This window comes from Cavenderia fasciculata (assembly GCF_000203815.1).
Source record: "Cavenderia fasciculata unplaced genomic scaffold Scf_Dfasci-G-b-205a01.r1-3, whole genome shotgun sequence".
In the NCBI taxonomy this organism is placed as follows: Eukaryota; Evosea; class Eumycetozoa; order Acytosteliales; family Cavenderiaceae; genus Cavenderia; species Cavenderia fasciculata.
Window position 1 is genome coordinate 1330047 of NW_004457737.1, and position 21185 is coordinate 1351231.

Genomic DNA, 21185 nt, shown 5'->3' on the forward strand with positions numbered 1-21185 from the left:
AATGATAAAGATGAGATGGTCAGTGAGGGATACTGTATAAATAAAATATTATTATTTCAATTTACACTGTGAAGAAGAAAGCTCAACCAAATAAGAAGAATAAATAAATATTATTATTATTATTGTTGTCTTTATCTTGTTATACATTGTAATGCACATTTGGATTATTATTGAACAACAAAAAATAAAATAGATTGCAATGGAATGAATGAATGGATGAATGGATTGTTATTGGTTGGTTGGATAAGATAAGAGTGAAATGGTGTCACTCAGTCAGCCAGACAAACACCCCCAAGTTGCAACTCAAGCCGCTTTTGTTTGGTTTGAAATGGGTTGATCATAATAGCTAATTTGGGTTGGTTCTGTCCTCATATTAGCTTATCATGACCCGATCCCATTTGAGATCGTCAAGCATTTATATCATATACTTTGGGTTTTTGTTTTTTTTTACATAGTGTAAATAAGATTAGTTGATTTATAGTTGGTTGAAGTATGTCGTCATAGTATGACAAATAAATAAGATATGTAGAGTACATTAATCTATGATGATGAGGTGATTGATAGGTATCCTACATCCATTCAAGATAATGAATACAAGTGTGACTTTAGTCTATAGTCAACATAAGCAGAACACAAAACAAAATAAAATAATTTTTTTTTAATTTTTTCTTGGGCAATGATGATCAGAATGCGCAGAGTGTGATCTCTCACTCACACTAAAGAACTACTATTGAGCTCTCATCACAGACACCACTCACTCATTAATAGATAGATAGATATGTTGTCAACAACTAAATTCCTTACTCGTGTATCGAGTTTCACATACCGTCAATTTGCCACTGCTACCGTTGTCAAGTTCAACGGTACTGGCAGACCAGAAGAGGTTTACAAGTAAGTGCAATCAATATATATTCACGATGACGATGATGTTTCAGAATACTACTACTACTTTTGTAGTCATAGATACAATACAACAGCAGACTAGAACATAGAGCAGAGTAGAGCTGTAGTGTGTAGTGTAGAGCAGAGCACAAACAGATAATGGTTGTGAATTCATTTCATTGCCATGGCGATGACAACAACAACGACAACGATATTACATTTACAAAAAAACAACAATCATCATCATCATCGAACCATATATATATAGATATATAACTTACACCTCATCATCATCATAACTTTTCATTTGATTGTTTAGGGTTGAAAAAGAGAATGTTGCAGACAATGTTTCAGCCAATGAAGTTTTGGTCGAAATGATTCATGCTCCAATCCACCCAGTCGACATTAACTTGGCTGAAGGAACCTATGGAGTCAAGGCCAAGACTAACTCTGTCGCTGGTTCAGAGGGTGTTGGTATCGTCAAAAAGGTTGGTACCTCTGTCCAAGGTCTCAAGCCAAATGACTATGTCGTCCCCATTTTATCATCATCTGTTGGTATGTTATGTTGTGTTGGATAGATATCACAGATACATATGTGAATCAATATACTATAATTACAAATGTATACTAATCTTTAATATAATCAATTCATTTGTGGATATATAATTTGAAACAAACAAAAATATTTTTGGAAACTATACTATTAAATAGCTGGAACATGGAGAACACAAGGAGTATTTAGCGAAAAGCAATTATATAAGGTACCAGCTGACATCCCAACCGAATACTTGTCAGCTGTAACCATCAACCCATGCACAGCCTACAGATTACTCGAAGACTTTGCCAAGCTCAAGGCTGGTGACGTTGTCATCCAAAACGGCGCCAGCAGCATGGTTGGTTTGTCGGTCATCCAAATGTGCAAGGCTCGTGGCATCAAGACCATCAATATCATCCGTCGTTCAAGCGACTATGACGAGACTGTCGATCGTTTAAAGAAGCTCGGTGGCGACATTGTCGTCTCTGAAGAGTATGTCCGTACACCCGAGTATGCCCGTTTGGTCGCCGATCTCCCACGTCCACGTCTTGCCCTCAATGCCGTCGGTGGAGACTCTGCCACCGAGTTGGCCCGTAACGTCGCCGACGGCGGTGCCCTCGTCACCTATGGCGGTATGTCCCGTCGTCCAGTCACCGTGCCAACTGCCCACCTCATCTTCCGTAACGTGTCAGTCCACGGATTCTGGTTGACTCGTTGGGTCGAACAACACTCACAAGCCGAGATCTCTGCCATGTACGAACATATCTTTGGTTTGATCAGAGACAAAAAATTAAAATTGTGGTTGGAGAAGCATAAATTTAGCGATTTCAATAATGCCTTGCTTCGTTCCCAAGAACCAGGAAAGGGTAGAAAGATTATTTTAGATTTACAATTGTAATAGTAATAATAATAATAATAATAGTAGAAAAACAGAAAAGAGAAATTAAAAAAAAGAAAAAAGATACAAAACGTAAAGCTGCTCCTCAAAAATAATTAATTCATCCTCCCTACTCCTCACATACCATCCGATCAATCGATTGAAACAACAAGATGGATAGATAGCATCATCATCATACATCTTAACACCAACCCCCTTTTAGTACAATAACATCATCGTCATCATAATATAATAATAAAATCATGAAATTAAAACAAACATATAACAACCCAACTCACAATTATTATTGTAGCGAGAGTGAAGTACCGTACTTTTCGGTTTTAAACAAATCGCTGAACTGTGAGAAGTTCGAATTTTTGAATTATTAAATTTTTTCTTTTTTTTTTTTTAATTTTTTCTTCTCTCTTCAAAAGTTATTTTTACTCATATTCTTCATTACTCGTACACTTATTATTATTTATATATTATATATTTATTTAAAATAATGAGTTACAATAATAGCAATAGAAATAGTGGAGGTAGAGATTATCCCCCATCGTCATCATCGGCGGGTGGATATAGCAGACCTCCTTCTTCATATTCTCAGCCACCTCCTCCACCTCCCTCTGGTGCTGGCGGTCGAGACTACTCGTCTGGTCCCGTAAGAGACTACTCGTACACAACCTCGTCAGCTCCATCTTCATCGTCGTATCCAAGCGGCGGCGGTGGTGGCAGAGGATCAGGTGACTCGTACGGTGGCGGACGTGACTATAGCCGTAGCGACTCTTACCAACCTCGTGGTGGAGGTGGTGACTACCGATCGGGTTCGTCATCCTACCCAAGCAGAGGTGGTGATTATGGCAGAGGTGGTGGTGGTGACTACCGTAGCAACAGCAGCAGCGACTATCGTAACGACTATAGATCACCTGCCGGCTCATCTACCTCTGGTGGATACCAAAATGGAGGTGGTGGTCGCGACTACCGTAGTGGCGGCGGATCAAACGACTATAGATCATCGTCTTCATCGTATGGCGGTGGCTCACAACAACCAATTCACAACATTACCAATGGATCGTACACTGCTCCACCACCACCACCTTCATCCTCCTCCACCCCATCATCCAACTATGGCGGTTCATACAGCAGCGGCTCCAACTCGTCATCATCATACTATAGCGCACCACCTCCAACCTCTTCCTCATCGTCAGCACCAAGCTCCTCATCTTACCAAAACGGATACAACTCGTCGTCATCGTCATCGGCCTATCCATCTTCATCGTCGTCATCGTCGACTTATCCTTCATCGTCGTCTTCATCATACAACAGTGGTGCTGGCAGAGACTATGGTAACTCGTCGTCGGGTGGCTCGTCTGGATACACCTCTTCATCTTATGGTGGTGGTGGTGGCAGCTCATCATCTTACGGTAGCAGCAGCAACGGAAACTACTCATCGTCGTACAGCGGCAACGGTTCGTCATCTTCATCATCGTACGGAGGTGGCTCCTCTGGCGGCTACAGCTCGGGCGGTCTCGGATCCAAGCTCAACAAGATCGATTACTCGACCATCGAATTGACCAAATTTGAAAAGAATTTCTACAAGGAAGATTCTGAAGTATCTGCCATGTCACAAGACGAAGTCAGACAATACAGAGAAAAGCATGAAATCACTGTATTCAGTGCAAAGAATAATGATATTCCAAATCCAATCACCTCTTTTGGTTTTTCTCATTTCCCAAGTATGTCAAACAAATAATAATAATAATAATAATAATTGAATGATTATTAATCTATTTTAATCTATTTTATTTTACTTTTTAGGTTATATTATGAGCGAAATTGCAGTATTGGGATTCACAGCACCAACATCTATTCAATGTCAGTCATGGCCAATCGCATTAAAGGGACGTGATATGATTGGTTTGGCTGAAACTGGTTCAGGCAAGACTCTTGCTTTCTTGTTGCCAGCCATCGTTCATATCAACGCTCAACCATACCTCGAGACTGGTGATGGACCAATAGTATTGGTGTTGACACCAACTCGTGAGTTGGCAATGCAAATCCAAAACGAATGTGACAAGTTTGGTAGCAGCTCCAAGATCAAGAACTGCTGTATCTATGGTGGTGTACCAAAGTACCAACAAGCCCAAGCTCTTCGTTCGGGTGTCGAGATTGTTGTTGCCACTCCAGGTCGTCTTATCGACTTTTTGGAGCGAGGTGGAACCAATCTTCGTCGTGTCACCTATTTGGTGTTGGATGAAGCCGATCGTATGTTGGATATGGGTTTCGAAGATCAAATTCGTAAGATCCTCGGTCAAATTCGTCCAGACAAGCAAACACTCATGTTTTCTGCCACTTGGCCAAAGAGTGTCCAATCTCTTGCCGCCGATTTCCTCGTCGACCCAATTCAAGTTAAAATTGGTAGTGCCGAACTCTCTGCCAATCATAAAGTTACTCAACACATTGAAATTTGTGAAAAAATGGATAAACAAACAAAGTATGAAATTAAAAAAAAATATAATTAAATCAATACTTATATATACTAATCTGATTCCTACTTTTTTTTTTTAGGTTATTCCAATATTTGAAATCAATTGAACCAGGAGCTAAATGTATTATTTTCCTCGAAACAAAGAGTGGTGTAGGAATGTTGGCAAGAAACATGTCATACGCCGGTTTCAAATGCGAAGCTATTCATGGAGACAAGACTCAAGGTGAAAGAGATTTTGCGCTATCTCAATTCAAGGATGGTAAAATCCAATGTCTCATTGCAACTGATGTTGCCTCTCGTGGTTTGGGTAAGTATTTTTTTGAACGACAAACGCGACTATAGGAATTATTATTATATCTATATATTATTATTATATTATATTTCTATATAGGTCAATACTTGCTTATTTATATATTTATATATATCTTTATATAATATAATATGTTATTACGTAAGACTCTTGGCGTACAGTTTAAAGCATTGTGGAAATATATATACAAACCAAAACTATAATAGTTTTGGTTTATATATTTTTACGCTTTACGCAATGCGCCAGGCGTCTCTTCAAATTTGATTGGGTAGTAGTTGTAGTAGTAGTAGTAGAAGAAGAAGAAGAAGAAATAATTTATGATCTAAACACATACATGCATACACGCACACACAAACATAACGGAAGGAATCCAATGGTTCACAAACAAAAGCGCTGTAGGATGGAATAGAGTCAGCTTATTTAATTAGAGATATATCAATATTAGATGGATAGGTATTAGAGTAACGCATGTATGCACATTCTTGGCCGTAAACGTTGGGGCAGGTCAGATGTAATCATCACCATGACCTCCCTCCACCCCCAACGCTTTACGACAATGGTGCGTATATGTGTGTTTTACATATCAATGCATTGATAAAACATATATATCTTGGTTGAATGAGCTACTAACAGATGTTTGCAGTTTTAAGAAAAAAAAAAAAAAGAAAAATTAGATCTTAAATTCTATCTCTCTCTCCTCTCCCTCCTATCTATCGTCAATCATTTTTCTTTTTTAAATATTTTTGTTTTATCTTTAATCAAGTACAAAGTAATCGCGCGATTTAGATGTATCAACATTGTATTAACATTGTCAAAATGAAATTTAGATGTCAAGGATATAAAGTATGTAATCAACTATGATTTCCCCAACACCATTGAATCATACATTCATCGTATTGGTAGAACTGGTCGTGCAGGTGCCACTGGTACCGCCTATACCTTGTTCACCTTGGACGATATGCGTTTGGCTTCAGATTTGGTAACAGTCTTGGCAGAAGCCAGCCAATATGTCCCACCTCAATTAGAACAAATGGTTCCAAACAAATTCAAGAGTACGCAAAAAAAAAAACAAAAACAATAATATTTATTCATTTGTCGGGTCAGAGTATTAATACATTTCAATTTATCATCATATTAGGTATTACTGATTACAAGAGTCAGAATCGTTACAATCCATACAGAAGAAATAATGGACAATAATTAATTTAATTAATATTAGTCCCCAATCCATCCCAATCCATCCAGTATCCCTTAATGTCGACAAAATCATGTTTATCGAAGAATCCTAAAACAAAAACAAAAACAAAAAAACAAACATAACATGATCTCCCTTTCCATCCCAAATCTTTTAGTGTAAGAATAACAACAACAACAAACCAGAAACCATCCAGGACCTCGCCCCAATCGTAAATTTTTAATAAAAAAAAGTCCATTCTTGAGATTTGTATTGAGTAGGTATTGAATTATATAAACCATTTTATATATATTTTATACTTTATACTCTTTTACAAATCAATCAAAATTTAAAAAAAACAATATTTTTTGATGAAAAATTAAAAAAAAATTCTTTAGAAAGAGGGGGTCATTTATTTATTCATTCATTAATTGTAATCAAAGAACTATAGTTTATTCGTTTGTTCGGTCATCTAGATCCAATCAGCCGAGGTCACTGTCTGAACAATGATCACGAAAAGAACAAGTATCTCAAGATATTACCAGGTTCGTTAAATATCTCGGTAGTTCAGCGCATAAAAATCGCGGTCGACCGATTATCATATGATAAATTGCAATGAAAATATAAGGTCGTCGACCTATAGTCCCATGGGTTTCTCATGTTTGCTCCTTTATATCAAAGAGTCGACTTGACAATGGGCATCATTATTAAAAGATGAAAGATACAATCAAACATATAACATTTGTTATACTGTTTTATTTAATATTTATTAGTAGTCAGAGTACAACTCTAGCACAGATCCCACCTGAAGAACGTATGTTAGATAGTCATGTGATAACCACTAGATGTAATTCTAATCAATCTTTTCTTTGTTTATTTATTTATTTATTTGTTCATTTAGTTGCGTCTGCAATATGGATCATTCGTCAATACGGTAGTACTCTTGGACAAGATATAACCAGTATTTGTGCATCTCAAGTATTCAATTGCCAAAATGGTCATATTACAAGAGTGTGAGTATAAACATAGTTATAATATATATTGTAATCTTTATAATTCATTTGTATTTATACTAACCTTTTTCATTTGAAACTTTCAAACTATAGTCAGTTGTCATTATCATACACTTCATTTAATCCAACTGGAACTGGAGTTCCTGACCCAGCATTGACCGCCATCAGTCTCCCCGAATGTGTTGAATTCGCTATTCAACCATCTAATTCAAACGTATTTTATATCGGTGATCCTAATCAATCGATTCTCGACAAATTAACTGGTCTTCCAAAGGTTACTTCAATGATGTATGTTTTGATCAATATTTTTATTTGTTAGAATCAATTTATATTGATATATATATAACTTCCATTTTCATTATTCACATTTAATAGAATACAATGTGTTGTTATATCAAGTATACCAAATGGGTTCCTTAGAAACTTTCCTCAATTGACAGCTCTGACATTATCTCTTTCAAACATGACAACATTCCATGAGAGTTCATTTGAAGTATCAAGTGCAACAATTACGTCTGTCAATCTCCAATTCCGTACTTTAAAAATCTATCCTACCTTTACCAATAGTTCCACATCATTGGTGTGGAGTTCAATAGATTATCTTTCATGGACTGTTGATCCTTCGACAGCCATTGGACCAATTTCATTAGTCTTTACTCCAACCGTTTTCCCATTATTGCAGACCCTAGAAATCGATTCAGCTTCTGATGGAACTACCTCAGTTACAGTCAGTTGTAGAAACATGTATGTACATAATATAATCATCATTGATTGATCACTTATTCACTCTACTTTTTATTTCTTCTTCTTTCATCTAATTTGTAATGTATTATAATAGACAAATAAATGGATATTTGGCTAATAAATTTAATCTATTTGTTCCAGACCCCCATGTTGTTGAGATCTTGTATGTCTAGATACTATCATTCCCACAACAACAACAACAACAACTATTAATTCCAATCCATTTTATTTATCTATCTATCTATCTATCTACCTTTCTATCTATCATAATAGACTATTAAATGGTGAATCAACAGTGACACCTCAATTACATCTTTTTCCAAATTTAAAGAATCTACAGACGAGTCATACTAGTACCGTGATATACCCTTTTTCGATATTCCCTCCAAAGTTAGAAAAATTGTATGCTATATATATTTATAAAGTGATTTATTATTATTATTATTAACTCTAATATATTTTGTTTTATTTTAGTACCAAATATGAAACTGGTATGACCACTCTTCCAACGTTTCCATTGCCAACACCCAATTTTAAAACCTGGGAGTATCGTTTACTATCAGTGAACACAATAGTACCTTGGGAAGCATATACGCCCGATAATACATCGAGACTACTCGATATGTTATACAACCCATCACTAACTGGTTCAGTTCCAGATAGTTTCTGTATCAATACACTCTATATCACATCAACTAATATATCTAGTGTTCCAGGTATGGTGTTTAAAAAAAAATAGATATATATGACCATATATCACAATATCTTTGGAAACCACCCAATGATCATTCAAGTTAACTAACAAAGTAAATTATCTATGTAGATTGCTACTGGTGCTATGTTACAGATTCCACTGTGTTTCAAACAAGTTTACCAGTTCCACCTGGATTTACATGTCAATGGAGAGTTGATCAAGTAAATCAAATTCTTTATACAAAGGAGTATCGTGCCAATTTGACTGGCAGCCTAATGGGTTGGGGTAATATTGTCAGTCATCCTGAAGCCCTAGGATATTATAAACTTAATGCTATAATTCCACATGAATTATTAACGTAATTATTATTATTATTATTTACTTTATTATTATTTGATTTTCAAAAAATTAAAATATATATATTTATTTTCTTTATTCAATATATAGATTATTTTATTATACTGATGGAACTCAAACCAATGCAACTATTAAATTAAACGAAAATTCACCACATATAGTTAATTTAAATATTCTAGAGATTGGAATTACATTGTCCAAAGCCAATGTCACATTACTCGCAAATCAAAAATTAATGTTCACTTGGTTGTTTTCGTTTTACAATAATCTACTTGTTCATCAATTCCAATCTACATTTGGTTTGACTGGTCCTTGTAATATCAATAGTACCAAATACACAATTACTGACCCCATTCAAGCAACCATTACTTGTTTAATGAATTTCAATCCATCATTTACCGGTACATCATTTACAATGGAGGTATCTAATCCACATAACAAAGAAACTTACACTATCCCATTTAATTGTATGTATTTTAAAAATAATTCTAGAAAGCATAAAATAATTAATATTAATATTTCATTTATTTTTTCGAAATCAAGATTATCCTCGATTATTTTCAGGACAAATTGATTCAAACAATCAAAGATTAATCTATTTGTTTGGTGATTTTAGACAAAATCATTCATTGGCAAATATAACTATCAACGATAAAATACCTTGTACTATCATCGCATCAACAATCGGTTCAATTAATTGTACATTATCAGAGAATGCAAGTTATGGTCCTGCAAATGTCAGTATCACTGTTGATGGATATCTATATCTAGCAAATGACTTTTTATACTTTACAGCTCCACCAAATAATAATGGTTCAACAACTGGTGGAGCAACTACAGGTGGAGGATCAACACCTCAATCACAATGTCAAGAATCAACATCCAATTGTTTTGGACATGGATCGTGTGATACTAATGGTCATTGTCAATGTGATAATGGGTATAATCCAATCGATAATTGTTTAACTAAATGTATGTTGTAGACAATAATTAAGAAAGTAATATAATACTTATAATCATATTTATTGATTTATTTATTTATTTTAGTTACAAATACAACACCAGTAACCAATACAACAACACCAACATCATCATTTGAAATTGATGGAACAAGATTTGATTTTGAATTGGTTGCCATTCAAGAAATTGATACTGATGAAAATGTAGTTGGAGAATTATTGACAAACAGTTGGAATGCAACAATCAACAGTGATAACTCGACAACTCTAGTCACCTATCAACTTGTAAATATTAGCGATCCACTTTACATTGCAACAATGGTTCAAGCAATGATATCATTCTCAACACAACCAAGGGACATCCAATTTGGAGATCAACTACTTCACAGCAATCCAAATTCAATTAAATTAGCATTGAATATTACCAATTGGCAGTACAGTAATTTAATATCAACACTTCGAGTTGTATTCCGTATAGATGTCAATATGAATCAAACCATTGAATTTGATTGTAAACAACAATCAATATCAACATTTTCATACGATCAACTATCATCAACCATTCAATATCTTAGAGTGATCAAAGATAACGTCCAATACAATGGTAGATTCATTGATTATGTATTATCAAACGGTAGACCAACATTCTCCAAAACAACATTAATCAACCAAACAGCCATTCAATCATCATCATCGATCATGTCAACATTGATTGGAGTAAGTCTACCACAATGTCAAGAATGTCTTCTTGATCCAGACTTTACACCACTTTTAATTGACAATACTGCAAGTGATTGTGGCTCGACTAACAGTAAAACATGGAAGATTATTGTTGGTGTTGTAGTTGGTGGATTCGCTGCCATCTCAATCGCTGTTGGTACTGTAATGCTAATTAAAAAGAAAAATCAAAGTTCCAAACAAAACAAAAAAATGATGAACAAGTTAAAGAATATGTCCTAGTCTTAGTACGATAGCCCATCAACCAATCCAAAAATAAACAATTCAAATAATCATACAACGCACATCAGATCTTAACAAATTAATAGATATATATTTTTAACGAGCTTGATCTTAAAAAAAGATATTTATTTTTACGAGCCGACAAACAATCACTGGTTGTCGTTTTGTCCTTCAAGTACGTTGAAAGACTTTCTGAGAGTATCATTATCTTTAAAAGATGAAAGATACAATCAAACATATAACATTTGTTATATTGTTTTATTTAATATTTATTAGTAGCCAAAGTACAACTCTAGCACAGATCCCACCTGAAGAACGTATGTTAATTAATAGTCGACATGTCATATTTATATGACCAACCCTGATATGTATGTTTGTTCATTTAGTTGCCTCTGCAATATGGATCATTCGTCAATACGGTAGTACCCTTGGACAAGATGCAACAAGTATATGTTCGCCAACATCTAGAGCATTCACATGTGCCAATGGTCATATTACAAGAGTGTGAGTATAAATAGACTTTTTAAAATACTTTGATTCAGTTAGTTGATTTACTTTTTTTCATTTCAAACCTAAAGCGAGTTTACTGGAGGATACGCTTCATTTAGTGCAAGTGGAAGTGGAGTTCCTGACCCAACATTGAATGTCATCAACTTCCCTGAATGCACTGAATTCATTCTTTACCCAGGCAATCCAAATCCAAATTATATCGGTGATCCGAATCAAAACATTCTTGACAAATTAACTAATATTAAAAAGATTACTACATTTTCGTATGTTCAGATATTATTATTATTATTATATTTATATTTCTAAATATATAAATATTTATATTTATATTTATATTTATATTTATACAAATTCATTTCTAGAATAATAAGTAATGAAATTAAAAGTATTCCAAATGGATTCCTTAGAAACTTTCCTCAATTGACAACTCTGATATTATCACTTCCAAACGTAACAACAATACAAGAAAGTTCATTTGAAGTATCAAGTGCAACAATCGTGTCGGTCAATCTCAATTTCGCTACTTTAAAAACTTATACATCTCCTACCAACACTTCAGCATCATTGATGTGGAGATCATTGGGACAACTTGTATGGACTGTATACCCCGCGACGGCTGATGGACCCATTTCACTCGTCTTTTCAAAAACTGTTTTCCCAGATTTGCATACTCTTGTGTTGGATTCAACTTCACCTGGAACTATCTCTGTTTCAGCCAGCTTTCAAAACTTGTATGTAACCAGGTCTAGTAAACAAATCTTTCCTCAATCCAAATCTAATTTATTAAATTAATTTTTATTTTCCCATCTTTTTTTAATCTTGTAGATACGTTATAGGTACTTTGACCTCTAGCTTTAGTCTTACTGTCCCAAACCCACTTGTAGTTCAAAACTTGTATGTAATACTTGTTCATCATCATCATCATCATTACTATTTATTAATTCAATTATCTATCCCCTATCTTAGGAGATTAAATGGTCTATCGACAGTGTCACCTCCATTACACACTTTTCCAGCTTTACTGTATTTAGAGAATAGTAATAGTGGCAGTGCTTCTTACCCCTTTACTATGTTTCCTCCAAAGCTGATCAAATTGTATGAGATTTTAATTAAAATGTCTGACCGTGTGCTATGAATATTCTACTAATCACACCCTTTAATTATTTCTTAGTACCAAATATGATTCTGCTCTTACAACTCTTCCAACATTTCCATTGCCAACAAGCAGCTTTACTCACTGGCAATATGGTTTCTTAACAGAGAATACAACTATACCTTGGGAAGCATTGACACCTGATAATAAGCCAAGATTACTCGATATCTCAAATAACATAAGACTTGGAGGCTCAGTTCCAGATAGTTTCTGTGTCAACAAACTCATTATTTCAGGAACTAATATATCTAGTGTTCCAGGTATGTTGTTATTTTGAAAATTGATACATTATTTTATCCAAGTATGAATCATCTAATTAAATTAAACTTATTTATTTATTTATTATTAAAATATATATGTAGATTGTTATTGGTGTTATCGAACCGATCCTACTTCTTTTTTAACAACTTTACCAGTTCCACCTGGATTTACATGTCCACTGCGAGTTGATCAAGCAAATCAAACTCTTTATACAAAGGAATATCGTGCAAATTTAACTGGCCACCTAATTGGGTGGGGTAATAATGTTTATCATCCTGCTACTCTAGGATATTATATTCTTACTCCTGTAGTTCCACAAAAAATATTATTGTAACTATTATTTTCATTTAATATTTTAGTTAACTATTTATTGGTTTAATTTCTCTCAAAATATTAATCAAATATAATATTTATTCAATATAGATTATATTATGTTACGAATGGAACTCAAACCAATACAACTATTAAATTAAATGAATATTCACCACATACAGTTAATTTAACTATTCTAGAGGTAGGAATTACATTGTCCAAAGTCAATGTCACACTGCTACCAAATCAAAAATTACTATTCACTTGGTTGTTTTCGTTTTACAATAATCTACTTGTTCATCAATTCCAATCTACATTTGGTTTGACTGGTCCTTGTAATATCAATAGTACCAAATACACAACGGGTCCCATTCAAGCAACCATTACTTGTTTAATGGATTTCAATCCATTCTATACTGGTAGATCATTTGTAATGGAGGTATCTAATCCACATAACAAAGAAACTTACACTATCCCATTTAATTGTATGTATTTTAATTATAGAAAAGCATAAAATAATTAATATTAATATATCATTCATTTTTTAAAAAAGATTATCCTCGATTATTTTCAGGACAAATTGATTCAAACAATCAAAGATTAATTTATTTGTTTGGTGATTTTAGACAAAATCATTCATTGGCAAATATAACAATCAACGATAAAATAGCTTGTACTATAAACGCATCAACAATCGATTCAATTAATTGTACATTATCAGAGAATGCAAGTTATGGTCCTGCAAATGTCAGTATCACTGTTGATGGATATCTATATCTAGCAAATGACTTTTTATACTTTACAGCTCCACCAAATAATAATGGTTCAACAACAACTGGTGGAACGACAACAGGAGGTGGATCAACACCTCAATCACAATGTCAAGAATCAACATCCAATTGTTTTGGACATGGATCGTGTGATATTAACGGTCAATGTCAATGTGATAATGGGTATAATCCAATCGATAATTGTTTAACTAAATGTATGTAGTAGACAATCATTTTAAATCCAAATTAAAATTAGTTACTAAATACTTTTTAATTTTATAGTTACCAATTCAACACCTGTAACAAATACAACAACACCAACATCATCATTTGAAATTGATGGAACAAGATTTGATTTTGAATTGGTTGCTATTCAAGAGATTGATACTGATGAAAATGTAGTTGGAGAATTATTGACAAACAGTTGGAATGCAACAATCAACAGTGATAATTCAACAACTCTAGTCACCTATCAACTCGTCAATATTAGCGATCCACTTTACATTGCTACAATGGTTCAAGCAATGATATCATTCTCAACACAACCAAGAGATATTCAATTTGGAGATCAACTACTTCACATCAATCCAAATTCAATTAAATTAGCATTGAATATTACCAATTGGCAGTACAGTAATTTAATATCAACACTTCGAGTTGTATTCCGTACAGATGTCAATATGGATCAAACAGTTGAATTTGGTTGTAAACAACAATCAATATCAACATTCCCCTACGATCAATTTTCATCAACCATCCAATATCTTAAAGAAATAAAAGATAACGTCCAATACAATGGTAGATTCATTGATTATGTATTATCAAACGGTAAACCAACATTCTCCAAAACAACATTAATCAACCAAACAGCCATTCAATCATCATCATCATCATCGATCATGTCAACATTGATTGGAGTAAGTCTACCACAATGTCAAGAATGTCTTCTTGATCCAGACTTTACACCACTTTTAATTGACAATGATACTACTGTAAGTGATTGTGAATCCAATAGTAAAACATGGAAGATTATTGTTGGTGTTGTAGTTGGTGGATTCGCTGCCATTGCAATCGCTGTTGGTACTGTAATGTTAATTAAAAAGAAAAAACTAACCTACAAACAAAACAAAAAAATGGAAAACAGATTAAAGAATATGTCTTAATACTACATGATTCCGAATAAATAAATAAATAAATATATCTAATTAATTGTTTTGTTTGAATATTATTATTATTATCTTTACAATTGCATATATTTATTTTAAATAAATAATGTTTTAATATAAAATGTGGTAAGGGGAGTTAGGGTTATAAATAAATAAATAAATAAATAATGAATCCTTCTTTCTTTTTAATCTAATAGGAATGAAGGAGTTGAACATATTTTGGTTGGGATGGATGGATGGAAAACAAAAACTAAAAAATAATATTATTATTTTAATAATAGAGAGATTAATCATCTTCATCATCGTCGTCATCATCATCATCAATAACAACATCTACAAAATGTTGAGAGGATGATGATGATGGATGTTGATTATAGTCAATTTGTTGGAGAGTAACTTTTACATTACTCTGCAATTGTGGTGAGGTCGTTGTCGATGTTGTTGAAGTGGTTGTTTCATTGTTATTGTTGCCTAAATACATATTATTAAATCTACTAGTTGGAGGAGGTGAATTGGAAAGAGAGGTGGTAGTTGTAGAAGATGATGTTGAAGTTGATAAAACGCCACTACCACTACCATTGCCATTGCCACTACCAATAAAACTATTTGAAACCAAAGAGATTCGATGACCACGAAACACCAATTGATAATTATCTAAAAACGAGTCGGAAGAGCTCTCTGAGCCTTGAGTGCCTCCGTCAGTACCGTTGTCACTCAATGATGACGCCGTCGAGGCATAGTCGTTGCAAGAATTCTTCATTTCGTTTTTGGTGAGTGTGTTGAATTGTTTCTTTTTCTGTACATCCATCAAATGGTTCTTGAGATCTGATATGTCTCCCTCGAAAAAGGCATTGATCTCTTTGGTCCACTGTTCTTGGTCGGTGGCATTCTCTGATATCAAATGGAATACTCTGGTATGTTGATCATTCTCGTTTAAAATATAGAATAGATTCTTTTTCGATGGGTCTTTGAATACTTTGGTATATTGACTTAGATCTACACATCCAACTGGTTCATTGCTCTAAACAAAGACAAAATCAAAAATAAAAATAAATAAAATGATTAGAAAATGTTTGTAATCAATGATAGATTGTCCAAATATAATATATATAATCTTACAGTTCTATGTTTAAAATAATAAAGTATACCACTTTCTGTCAATATAAAGAATCTCTTTCTCCAATTTTTGGAAATACCGCTCCCTAAAGATATTATCATTAAAAATATTTTAGTATATTACTCGGTTGATGATGTGGCAGCACTTATTGTTGTCCCATTGGGATTCCTAACATAACTTACCTCCAAGTTTCTTTAAATATCCAAACTTGATTGGTTGCGGGAGTTCTTTCATCAAGTCATTTACTGTTACATTCTTTGGAGGTGAAGAAGAAGAAGAAGAAGAGGAAGAAGAAGTTTTAGAAACCATAGTATATAGATAATAAATAGAAAGATATCGGGGAGGGGAACAAGTCAAGTGGTATGATTAGATAATTCAATAAATCAATCAATCAATGTGAATTTGATAAACAAGTAGAAGAAGTAAAAGTAGTAGTTAGTATATGAACATATACAATCCAATTGTCTTTCTTTCTCTTTCTCTCTATCCCTCTTGCTCTCTTTTGTGGGTTGGGTTGGTGGATGTATGAATTTGGTTGTTGATGTTGGATGATTTTTTATTATAACTTTTGATGTTGATTGATGATGATGATGTTGTTGATGGGTTAGTGGTGAACAAAGAAAGAAAGTACGCCGAATTTGGTTATGAATAAAAAGGATAAAAAAAGAAGTTATATCTATATATGTGTGATTTCAATGATGATTTAATTAAAAATGTGTGATTGTGTGATGATAGTTGTGTGTCTGTGTGTTTGTGTGTTTAAATAATAATAATAATAATAATAATAATAATAATAATAATAATGATTTATTTTCATCATCCACTGTCAAGATTAGGTTTGACAGTCCCTAATCAAAGGGAAGTGAGAAGACACCTGGGTGTGTGTTTGATGACGTAACAAGAGAGAGACAAAGACTTTGTGATACTCACCATCGGTGCTTTCCCTTGGCATGGTGGGAGGACTAAAGACGAGGAGGATGTCTCGTGTAGCATGATAGTTTCTATTTTCGGCTCTCGCTTGTCCCTGTGATCCCTATAGTGGTTTCTCTGGTGTTTGAGCAGCTGAGCGCGACAAGTTTGAAAGACGCGGTGCGACGGTCAAGTTTGCGGCGAGGTGAGAATTGGAAATGTTTGATGAATTTGCAAAGATTCCTCCTAATACTACTACCTAATCTGTCTGTTACCCTACTACTATAACCACTTTAAAAATAAATAAATATGTACAAATAATAATAATTAAGATTTATTAAAAAATAATGAAATCAACATTGACCTCCCTCCTCCACCATGCCCACATGATCTTTTATCTGAAAAAATCATCGATGGTATGTTGCAATTGGTGGTTTTGTTTTGTTTGTCGCCCAGAAAACAGATACTTTTTTATAAGTGGATTGAAAAATCAGTGTAGATGTTCAAACAAGTCAGGTATGATGATGATTGGTTTGATGAATGATCAAGGGAATTGTTTTTATTGTGTACGCCTCATTTAAATGAGGTCGGTGCGGATTTGTACCACATCTTGATAGGTCGGAGAGAGAGAGATCCCAGGCTTGTTGTCCACCCATCCCAACCGAAATACGATTAGATATATATCCGACCTACCTATCGAGATGTATTGTTGTTGTTGTTGTTGTTTGCTATTAGTTATAATTGATCTATAATACATCTAAAGTTTGTTTTGATTTGAATAGATTGATTTGATCATATTTTGATTTAACTTGGGACAATCTTTTTAGATTGGTAGAGTAGAGAGATTTACCCCAGTCGAGTAGATCGGGTTCTGGATAGTTTGGATAGACATTGTCGGTGATTTTGTCGAATACTTGCTTGGCATTCTTACTCCATTGTCCAAATAGTTGGTCGTTGTCTTTGTTGGTATAGGTGCCAGTCAAGGAGATTGACCATGGTGTATCACGGAACGGGAATGCATTGTAGTCTGTTGCTTTTTTGGTCATCTTTCCACCTTGATAGTACATGTTGAGTGTAAACAGAGATGCTCCATCCTTGTCTATATCAAATGTTGGAAGTGCCGAATAGATGAGTGGTTGAATCGATTGTATCTGCTCCACAGTCAGAGAATGAATCATTCTACACCGTGAATAGATTCTTTTAGGTGTTGGTCTCGGACCGTTTTTAATAAGATCGATGAATCGAATGGGTATTGGATCGATATTGGTTGTAATCTTTGATGTGTCAATCGTGCCGTTATAATGTTTCAAGTCACCAACAAGACGATCATAAAATGTTTTAAATTGTTGTCTACCGATATTGTAGTCACCGTTGTACAGGAATATGATTGATATGGTTGGTAGAGGTGATTGGTTGCCATTGTGACTGTCATTCAACTTATTCGTTGGAACGAACCTTTTTCTACTTTCAAAGTTAAAGTAGGTGGCTTGATCCATTGTCTTGGAGTACTCTATCACTGATAACATGGCCGGTACAAATGCATCTGTCCACAAACCCGATGGAATGGTTGTAGTTGTCCAAAAATACACCTTTTCAATCTCGTAGAGACGGAATGTGACGTCGACCAACACACCCAACCCAGTATGTCCTCCACCTCTCATAGCCCAAAACAAATCACTATGTTCTCCTTCTTTCTCTGTGCATACCACCACCGACCCATCCGACAAAACAACAGTCATCTCCAATACATTATCACACATATAACCAAACTTTGGTGATAAATAATTTGCTCCTCCACCAGTTACCAAACCTAACAAATAAATAAATAACATTATTAATATCTCTCTCTCTATCTTTACTATATATATATATATATGTTTATATATATTTCATACCTCCAATACCAACAGTAGGACATGAACCTCCAGGTACAGCCAAACCATGTATAGTAGTCTTATCATACAAATCTTCTACAAGAGCACCACATTGAACTTTTACAGTCTTGTTTACCGTATCTACATCATAGACATGTTTCATATCACGCATATCAATAACGATTGCATCCATTTCAACAGAGAAACCAGTACAAGAGTGACCACCAGATTTACAAACAACCTTGATTGATTTACTCTTTGCATAGAGTACAATGTCTTTGATATCATCGATGGTACGTGGTTTACAGAATGCATGAGGTGTTGTATCATATCGACTATTGAATGTTTGAAATTGTTGATTGTATTTTGGATGATCTTTAAATACACAATACTCTAATCCTTCAAAGTAAAGTTGTGCTTCTGTAGGTACTGGTTTTTCTTCTGACATTATTGAATTATTACTTATACTATAATACTACTACTGCTAATATAAAGAAATGAAATGAAATATCATAGTCATCCTTTGCTTTTAACCACTCATCATCTGAGCTTGCTCAGCTGGTGGATAATGAAACAGATATTTTAGAAATAATAATAAAAATGTTTAATATAAATTAATAGAAAATCTTTGGTTCCCAAAAAGGAGATGAATGAATGATCAAAAATATATTTTTTAATAAAATTTTATTATTATTTTATAATTGTATTATATTTTCTTTAGAAGTAGTTGAATGAATACACAGTAATAAAATCAGTCTCCTTTCAGGTATCTTCATTTTTTAATTTGATTATTTATTTTTTTTGGTGATGGTCTCCAAAGTGACGTCACACAACCGAACCGACATTTTATTTTAAAATAGAACATTAATAGACCAAAGAGAGATAGATAGACAGACAGATAGATAGGAGAGAGAAAGAAAGTAGTTCAATTCTTAGAACCAAAGTAAATGGATGAGTAGAGTAATGATGGTGTCACAACGAAACACACTCATTGCAATATTGGCAATAGCCATTCTTCTCACCATTCTACTTATCACTTGGGTACCAACATTGATGACAAGTACATTTGATTGTAATGATTATTGTAGTGCTGCTCAAATCAACCAAGACAGTAGTAATAGTGGAAACTATAATGGATCTATTGTGGGTCTAACAACTTCACAACTCAAGATGGTATCCTATGTAAATCAGAGTGATCGTCATTATGACCGTGTATTGGATTTCAATAGTCTTGTAAAGAAGCATGCCTATGTATTCTATATTACACAACCTGAATACTTTTGTGTTGCAACTATTACAACACATAGACTAAGACAATGGACCGATGTAGATATTGTATTTGTCTTTGTCGAGTCGTTTGTACCAGACCCTTTTATTGTGGCTCGGTTAGACGCACTCCCAAACATCAAATACAAAACATTTAGTAACATCAAGTCTAGTCATGACAGCAAGTCAATGTGGGTGGAATCATTCAACAAGTTTCATGTGTTTAGACTGACCGAATACGACCGTTTAATATACCTCGATGCCGATACATACATTCTTCGTAGTCTTGACCACCTATTTGCCTTACCAGACGCTTCACTTGCTGCCCCACGTGCATACTGGTTCAAGGTTGACAAGCAGCCATTCCTCACCGACACTCTGATGGTGCTCAAACCTTCGATGGAGATGTTTTATGCATTAGTCGAAGCAAGTACCATCACTACAGGTTGGGATATGGATGTTGTCAATGCATTTTTTATCCACCGTAACGATTTTCTTCTTTTACCTGGTATCTATGGTTTGTTAAACTTTGAATTTGGTATTGGCCAGAACCATTATTTTGGAGCAGACTATCACAACACCTACAGAGAACAGGCCTACATCTACCACTATTCTTCATTCAAACCATGGAAGACTCATAATGGAACCGATGCTGTTAGTGGCAAAGGTGCATTAATGGAGCTGACTTGGTATAATTGGAAACGAGGTCACGATAAATATTGTCTCAATGCGACTGAAACAAACAACAAATCATAATTCAAACAACAAGTAATAATAATAATAATAATAATAATAATAATAATAATAATAATAATAATATAGGACTAACTAACAGTGAAAACTCCAACAACAAA

General features: G+C 34.1%; 7 protein-coding genes across 7 annotated transcripts; 5 read left to right on the plus strand and 2 right to left on the minus strand.

Moving 5' to 3' along the window:
• Positions 1 to 10: 10 nt before the first annotated feature.
• Positions 11 to 2364, plus strand: mecr (trans-2-enoyl-CoA reductase; the record flags this gene model as incomplete). Its single annotated transcript, XM_004362790.1, has 6 exons — positions 11 to 34; positions 482 to 503; positions 777 to 891; positions 1202 to 1437; positions 1594 to 2311; positions 2340 to 2364. The coding sequence occupies 6 exons, from the start codon at positions 11 to 13 to the stop codon at positions 2362 to 2364; spliced, it is 1140 nt and encodes a 379-aa protein (XP_004362847.1).
• A 435-nt stretch (positions 2365 to 2799) lies between these two features.
• Positions 2800 to 6292, plus strand: ddx17 (putative RNA helicase; the record flags this gene model as incomplete). Its single annotated transcript, XM_004362791.1, has 5 exons — positions 2800 to 4030; positions 4113 to 4788; positions 4863 to 5089; positions 5920 to 6144; positions 6231 to 6292. The coding sequence occupies 5 exons, from the start codon at positions 2800 to 2802 to the stop codon at positions 6290 to 6292; spliced, it is 2421 nt and encodes an 806-aa protein (XP_004362848.1).
• A 121-nt stretch (positions 6293 to 6413) lies between these two features.
• Positions 6414 to 10993, plus strand: DFA_03244 (uncharacterized protein; the record flags this gene model as incomplete). Its single annotated transcript, XM_004362792.1, has 10 exons — positions 6414 to 6445; positions 7040 to 7113; positions 7168 to 7279; positions 7373 to 7567; positions 7655 to 8023; positions 8498 to 8739; positions 8847 to 9075; positions 9165 to 9541; positions 9618 to 10046; positions 10122 to 10993. 10 exons carry the CDS (start codon positions 6414 to 6416, stop codon positions 10991 to 10993), a joined length of 2931 nt encoding a protein of 976 aa, XP_004362849.1.
• A 217-nt stretch (positions 10994 to 11210) lies between these two features.
• On the plus strand, positions 11211 to 15162 carry DFA_03245 (uncharacterized protein; the record flags this gene model as incomplete). Its single annotated transcript, XM_004362793.1, has 11 exons — positions 11211 to 11310; positions 11380 to 11497; positions 11572 to 11766; positions 11866 to 12234; positions 12329 to 12397; positions 12470 to 12526; positions 12675 to 12916; positions 13019 to 13247; positions 13341 to 13714; positions 13783 to 14214; positions 14282 to 15162. 11 exons carry the CDS (start codon positions 11211 to 11213, stop codon positions 15160 to 15162), a joined length of 3066 nt encoding a protein of 1021 aa, XP_004362850.1.
• Positions 15163 to 15451: 289 nt separating this feature from the next.
• DFA_03246 (uncharacterized protein) lies at positions 15452 to 16591 on the minus strand (the record flags this gene model as incomplete). Its single annotated transcript, XM_004362794.1, has 3 exons — positions 15452 to 16186; positions 16285 to 16367; positions 16465 to 16591. 3 exons carry the CDS (start codon positions 16589 to 16591, stop codon positions 15452 to 15454), a joined length of 945 nt encoding a protein of 314 aa, XP_004362851.1.
• Positions 16592 to 16665: 74 nt separating this feature from the next.
• On the minus strand, positions 16666 to 19513 carry DFA_03247 (FAD dependent oxidoreductase domain-containing protein; the record flags this gene model as incomplete). The annotated part of the gene is made up of 5 exons (XM_004362795.1): positions 16666 to 16958; positions 17445 to 17482; positions 17885 to 17919; positions 17947 to 19001; positions 19087 to 19513. The coding sequence occupies 5 exons, from the start codon at positions 19511 to 19513 to the stop codon at positions 16666 to 16668; spliced, it is 1848 nt and encodes a 615-aa protein (XP_004362852.1).
• A 503-nt stretch (positions 19514 to 20016) lies between these two features.
• Positions 20017 to 21087, plus strand: DFA_03248 (uncharacterized protein; the record flags this gene model as incomplete). Its single annotated transcript, XM_004362796.1, has 1 exon — positions 20017 to 21087. One exon carries the CDS (start codon positions 20017 to 20019, stop codon positions 21085 to 21087), a length of 1071 nt encoding a protein of 356 aa, XP_004362853.1.
• Positions 21088 to 21185: the final 98 nt, after the last annotated feature.